We start from the raw sequence: 7,348 nt of genomic DNA, 5'->3' as shown, positions 1-7,348 counted from the left end.
AGGGCCTCGAACCTCTGACTAGTCTTACACGGTCTGCAACACCTTTTTACTCTTCTGGTGAAGTCTTCTGATGCACATAAGTTTTTAATTTTTAGTATGTCCCAATCATCTATTTTGTCTACTGTTGTTTGTGTAGTTTAAAAATGTTTGGTAGTCTGTGTATTCTCTGGATTAGTGCCCTCATATTTGTCCCTATTTTTTCATTGATTGCCTTCATAATTTGGGGATTCACATTTAGATTTTTAATCCATGTTGAGTTAGTTTTTGTATAAGAAGTTAGTTTTCAATCTTTTGCATGCCACTTTCCAGTTCTGCCAGCACCATCTGTTGAAGAGACTATCCTCTCCCCATGTGATATATTTAGGTACTTTGTCAAAAATCAGTTGGGGATTGGCTATTAGGCGCTCACCCAAGCAGAGTTAGAAAGTGCTGGGTTGCACTGGTAAACCAGCTGCCAGTCCCGACTTTGAAACTTTGAGCTGCCTCTTCTCTTCTCACTCCGAGGGCTTTCTGGAATCCTTGCCACCCTGCCGGAATGTCTCAGGCTGAGTTTGACAAAGCTGTCGAAGAGGTTAGGAACCTCAAGACCATACCAGCTGATGATGGGCTGTTGTTCATCTACAGCCACTATAAACAAGCAACCATGGGCGACATAAACACAGAATGGCCTGAGATGTTGGGCTTCAAAAGAAAGGCCAAGTGGGATGCCTGGAATGACGTGAAAGGAACCCCCAACAAAGATGCCATGAAAGCATACATAGACAAAGTAGAAGAGCTAAAGAAGAAATATGGCATATAAGGGACTGGATGTGGATGTCACCCAAGCATTTGATCTAAACAGCTATAACACCATGTTTTTTTTTTTTTATAATATTGTGGGAGAAGTTAAGTCATAAATATAACCAGTTAACCTAGTTCCTCAAGCTCTCCAAGATACAGCTCTTAACAGATTAGGAGCAACAACGGTTACTCACCTTCTCTTCGTTGTTTTTATTTGTTGATCAATTAAAGTCAATTTGTTACTTTAAAAAAAAAAATCAGTTGGCTGTATGTAGATCGGTTAATTTCTGGATTCTCTATTCTGTTCCATTGCTCTATGTATCTTTCATTGTATCAGTACCAAGCTGTTTTGACCACTGTAGCCGTGTAATAAACTTTGAAGTCATGGAGTGAGAGGTTTCCAAACTTATTCTTCTTCTTAAGCAGTGCTTTGGTTATCCTGGGTCACATTCCTTTCCATATAAAATTTGTAATTGTTTTTTCCAATTCTTTAAAGAATGTCGTTGGAATCTGGATTGGGATTGCATTATGTGTGTAAATTGCTATGGGCAGTATTGACATTTTCACAATGTTATCTCCTATCCAGGAGCATGGTACATTCTTCCATTTTTGTAAATCTCTTTTGGTTTCTTGTAGTAGTGTTTTGTACTTTTCTTTGTATAGGTCCTTTGTTTCTCTGGTTACATTTATTCCTAGATATTTCATCCTTTGGGGCAGCTATTGTAAATGGTATTGCTTTCCTAATGTCCTTTTCAGTGCTGTCGTTTTTGGTATAGAGGAATCCAACTGATACTTGTATGTTGATCTTATATTCTGCCATTTTGCTGAATCTTCCAATGAGGTCTTGTAGCTTTTTACTGAGTCTTTGGGGTTTTCTATGTATAGGGTCATATCATCTGGAAATAGAGAGAGTTTTACTCCTTCTTTGCCAATTTGGATACCTTTAATTTCCCTGTCTTGCCATATAGCTCTTGCTAAGACTTTCAGCACAATATTGAATAGAAGTGGTGACAAAGGGAATCCTTGTCTAGTCCCTGTTCGCAGAAGGAAGGCTTTCAATTTCTTTTCATTGAGAGTAATGTAAGTTGTTGGTTTTGTATATATGCTCTTAATTGTGTTGAGGAATTTCCCTTCAGTTTCTACTTTGTTGAGTGTTTTTATCAGGAATGAATGTTGGATTTTGTTAAATGTCTTTTCTGCATCAATCGATGTGATCGTGTGGTTCTTTTCTTTTTTCTTGTTTATATGGTGGATAACATTGATAGTTTTTCTAATGTTGTACCATCCTTGTATTTCTGATATGAATCCCACTTGATCATGATGTATTATCTTTTTGATGTGCTGCTGGATTCTGTTGGCTGAGATTTTGTTGAGAGTTTTTGCATCTATGTTCATGAGGGATATTGGTCTATAATTTTCTTTCTTAGTGACGTCCTTCCCTGGTTTGGGTATGAGGGTTATGCTTGCTTCATAAAATGTATTAGGAAGTTTTCTATCCTCCTCTATCTTTTGGAATAATTTGAGTAGAATGGTGACAGCTCTTCCCTGAATGTTTGGTAGAACTCACCAGTGAAGCCATCTGAGACTGGACTGTTTTTGGTTGGGAGTTTTTTGACGACCTGATCAAATTCACCTTTTTTATGGGTCTGTTCAGGTTTTCTACTTCACTCTGTGTAAATTTAGGTAGGTCACGTTTTTCTAAGCATGTATCCATCTCTTCTAAGTTTTCAAATTTGTTGGAGTACAACGTTTCATAGTATTCTTTTATTATCCTTTTGATTTCCTTTGGTTCCATTTTGACATTGCCCATGTGGTTTCTAATGCGTATTATTTGTGTATTCTCCCTCATTTCTTTGGTAGGTTTGCCAATGGTCTGTAAATTTTGTTATTCCTTTCAAAGAACCAGCTTCTTGTCCTGTTGATTATTTCTATAGTTTTTCTATCTCACTTATTTCTGCTCTAATCTTTATTATTTCTGTTCTTTTGATGGCTGTAGGTTCCGTCAGTTGGTCTTTTTCTAATTGTTGTAGATACTGCGTTAAAGTGTTAATTTTGGTTCTTTCTTCTTTTTGGATGTGTGCGTTTACCGCAATAAATTGTCCTTTCAGCACCGCTTTTGCCGTGTCCCAAAGATTTTGGTATGTTGCATTTTCATTCTCATTTGTTTCTAGGATCTTTATGAGTTCACATTTAATTTCTTCTACTACCCAGTCGCTTTTCAGCAGGGTGTTATTCATTTCCATGTATTTGACTTGATTTCCTTGGTCTTCCTATTGTTCATTTCTAATTTCATAGCATTGTGGTCTGAGACAATGCTTTGTAGTATTTTAATATTTATAAATTTATGGAGGTTTGTTTTGTGGCCTAAGACATGGTCTATTCTGGAGAATGTTCCATATACACTGGAAAAGAATGTGTATTTTGCTGTTGTTGGATTGAATGCTCTGTACACATCTATGAGATCCAGTTGACTGATTGTGTTGTTTAGTTCCTCTGTGTCTTTGTCAAGTTTCTTTCTGGTTCTTCTATTCATTTTGAAAACAGTGTATTAAAATCGCCCATGATTATTGTAGATTTGTCTATTTATTTCTTCAACTCTATTAGAGTTTGTTTTATATATTTTGGAGCTCTTTCATTGGAAGCATAGATGTTTATTATTGTTATGTCACCTTGTTCAATTATCTCATAATCATGAGATAATGTCCATCTTTATCTATTATGCTGGGGTTTACCTCAAAGTTTATTTTATCAGAGATTAGTACTAGCACTCCTGTTTGGTTTTCATTGCAATTACTTTGGTATATTTTTTTCCGTCCTTTGACTTTTAATCTGTGTTTGTGTCTGTGTGTAAGATGTATCTCTTGCGGACAGCATATTAAAGGATCTTGTTTTCTTATCCATTCTGCCACCCTCCGTCTCTCAACTGGTGTGTTTAATCCATTTACATTCAGTGTAATTATCGATAGGTATGGATTAATTGCTGCCATTATGTGTTGGGTTTTTTTTTTGTGTGTGTGTGTGTGTGTAGTTGCTGCTTTCTTTGTTCTGTGTGTCTCCCTTTGCTGAGTTCATGCTTTTTGTGTTCTTTCTTGTGAGTTTTCTCATAGTTTTAATATTTCCATGTTTTTCTTGGATTTTCATTTTCTTGGTATATTGTGAAGTGTTAATTTTCTTTGAGGTTACCTTATATTCCATTACTTTCCCCCTCCATTTAGTGCAGTCTGTTTTACCCTGTAATTTACCTGACCTTCCCACCATCTGGATCTCTGTTCCTACGTGTTCACCTTCTTTCACATTGTACTTGTTTTGATCATAGACTGACCTCCCAGATTCTCTGAGTTGGTTCTTATAGTTTTGTTCTGTTCTCAACTCTTCCTTCTGTTGATTTACTTCTGGGAGGTGTTGCCATGTATGTCAATCTCTGGTTGTTGTCTGTTCTTGTTGGTTCTCATTCCAAAGAACTCCATTTAGAATGTTTTTTATAGCAGGGTTGGCTTTGGCAAAATCCCTTAGCTTCTGTTTATCCTAGAATGTTTTGATTACACCATCACATTTGATTGATAGCTTTGCTGGATAAATGATTCTTGGTTGACAGTTTTTTTCTTTCAGGGTTTTATATATGTCTCCCCATTGCCTTCTTCTCGTACTTCGTCCAAAGTATGAGAGATGAAGTCTTGCATCATTGCTTCTAAGTACCAATCTGGAATTATTTCTTCAAAATAGATTTGTACATTCTTCTGGTAGTCCATGGTATGTTCAATATTCTTTGCCAATGCCATAATTCAAATAAAAGTTACAGCCTTGAAACCCTATAGCACAGTTCCATTCTGTTACAGAGTCACATGACTCAAATTGAATCAAAAGCAACAGTTTTGGTATTTTTTTAGTTTTGTGAAATTCTATGTTTAAAGTTTTTAGGAATTAGCAAACTGTTTTGAACAGTGGCTACAAGAAATGGATGAGGTTTCCAATTTCACCACATGAGCATCAACATTTGTTATTTTCCATTTTCCTGAGATTTGAATTAATGACTAATGATGTTGGGCATCTTTTCATGTACTTACAAATACTATATATATGTTCTTTGATAAAATATCTATTTATTCCTTTGCCCATGTCTTTATTGCATTGTCTTTTGGTTGTTGACTTGTAAAAATACTTAAAATATTCTGGATATTAAAACTTTATCAAATGTATGGCTTCCAAAGAGTTTCTCCCATTCTTAAGGTGGTCTGTTCACTTGCCGATAAACTCCTTTGATATACAAATGTTTTTAATTTTGATGAAGTCCAACTTATGGATTTGTTTGAGCTTTTGGCATCATACCAGGAATCCATTGTTAAACATTAGGCCCAAAGGCATTACCCCTTCTGTTTTAATATAAGACTTTTATGGGTTTATTTCTCCCATTTAGACTGTTGATCCTGTTTGAGTTAACTTTTTAATATGATGTGAAGAATTAATTAAACATCATTCTTTTGGACATGGTGACTTTGTTGTCCCAGAACCACTTACTAACTTCTTCACACGGAATTTTCAGTGGATTATTTCTGGACTACCTCCATTCCTCTAACAGTTTGCCGTATTGTGGTGACTTGCGTGTTGCAGTGATTCTGGAAGCTATGCCATCACTATTTTAAGTACCAGGAGTATAACCCTTAGTAGATTGGTTTCAAATGAGTTTCCTGACTAAGACTGACTAAGAAGAAATGGAGACAGTAAAGCTTTGGGGGCCTTCATTTGCTGATAGCTATGTTTGTTTTATGCCATCAATAAGGAAATGCAAATCAAAACCACTTAACCATTTAATGAGATACCACTTAACATCTACTTGGATTGCAAACAAAGAAAAGACAAAAAATAACAAATGTTAATGTACAAGGAAAAATTAGAATGCTCATACATTGCTGGTCAGAATATAAAATAGTATAACCATTGTGGTAGTTCCTCAAAAAGCTATACATAGAATTTCCATATGATCCAGCAATTCTATTCTTAGGTATATACCCAAACAAATTGAAAACTTATATTCACATAAAAACTTGCCCACAAATGTCCATAGGCACATTGTTCATAAAAACCAAAAAAGTAGAAAGAACCCAAATGTTCATTAATTGATACATATATATACACATAAAAACTGTGGTAAATTAATATAATGAAACATTATTTTATTCAGTAATAAAAAGGAGCAAAATACTAATGCATGCTTTGCAAATTAACCTCAAAATTATGCTAAGTGAAAGATACCATACACAAAAGACACTATATTCCTTGATTACTTTTCTGTGAAATGATCAGAACAGCCAAATCTATAGAGACAGAAAGTAGATTCTTAGTTACCAAAGGCTAGTAGGAGACAGGGGAGTTGGAATTGCCAGCTAATGTGTCTGAGGTTTTTTTAGGGGTAATAATATGCTTTATTTTGTTTTGTTTTGGCTTGTGAGTTGCTGTGATTCTGAAAGCTATGCCACTGGTATTTTAAATACCAGCTGGGTCACCCATGGTGGACAGGTTTCAGATGAGCTTCCAGGCAAAGACAGACTAGGAACAAAGAGCGATGAACTACTTCCGAATATTTAGTCACTGAAAACCTTATGAATAGCAGAGAACACTGTCAGATATAGTGCCAGAAAATGAGCCCCTCAGGTTGGAAGGCATTCAAATGCGACTGGGGAAGAGCTGCCTCCTCAAAGTAGAGCTGACCATGATAACGCGAATGGAGTAAAGCCAGTGGGAGAAAAGCCCGCGGGACCTTCATATGCTGATGGGGTACAACTCAAAACAAAGAGAAACAGCTGTAAACATCCATTAATAATCAGAATATGGAATGTACAAAGTATGAATCTGGGAAAATTGTAAGTTGTCAGAAATGAAATGGTACACATAAGCATCGATATCTTAGGCATTAGTGAGCTGAAATGGACTGGTATTGGCCATTTTGAATCTGACAACCACATGGCTTACTATGCCAGGAATGACAAATTGGAAGAGGAATGGTGTTGCATTCATGGTCAAAAAGAACATATCCAGATCAGTCATGAGGTACAACGCTGTCTGTGATAGGATAATATCCGTGCGCCTACAGGAAAGCCCAGTTAATACCATTATTATTCAAATTTACGCACCAACCACTAAAGTCAGTGAGGATGAAATAGAAGAATTCTACCAACTTCTTTAATCTGACATTGATCAACCATGAAATCTAGATGTATTGACCATTATTAGTGACTAGAATGCAAAGGTTGGGAGCAAAGAAAAAGATCAGTAGTTAGAAAATATGGCCTTGGTGATAGAAATGATGCTGGAGAACACATGATAGAATTCTGCTAAACCAATGATTTGTTCATTTCAAATACCTTCTTTAGACAGCATAAGATACGACAGTACACATGGACCTCACCAGATGGAATACTCTATGTATTTCTATAATCAAATTCACTATATCTGCGGAAAGAGACAATGGAAAAGCTCCATATCATCAGTCAAAACAAGGCCAGGGGCAGACTGTGTAACAGACAATCAATTACTCATATGCGAATTCAAACTGAAGATGAAGAAAATGAAA

The 7,348-nt window shown here is 36.0% G+C and overlaps 1 protein-coding gene across 1 annotated transcript in view; it reads right to left on the bottom strand.

The window, feature by feature from the left end:
- Positions 1-7,348, bottom strand: part of LOC102835311 — a 205,963-nt gene that overhangs the window by 85,113 nt on the left and 113,502 nt on the right. The window contains exon 13 of the mRNA XM_006862032.1: positions 410-775. Coding sequence (XP_006862094.1) covers positions 410-775 — 366 coding nt within the window. The remainder of the gene's footprint in view (positions 1-409; positions 776-7,348) is intronic.

This window comes from Chrysochloris asiatica, unplaced genomic scaffold (assembly GCF_000296735.1).
Source record: "Chrysochloris asiatica unplaced genomic scaffold, ChrAsi1.0 scaffold00045, whole genome shotgun sequence".
NCBI classification, from domain to species: Eukaryota; Metazoa; Chordata; class Mammalia; order Afrosoricida; family Chrysochloridae; genus Chrysochloris; species Chrysochloris asiatica.
The sequence above is the reverse complement of the archived record's forward strand: the minus strand, read 5'-3'. Positions and strand labels throughout refer to the sequence as shown.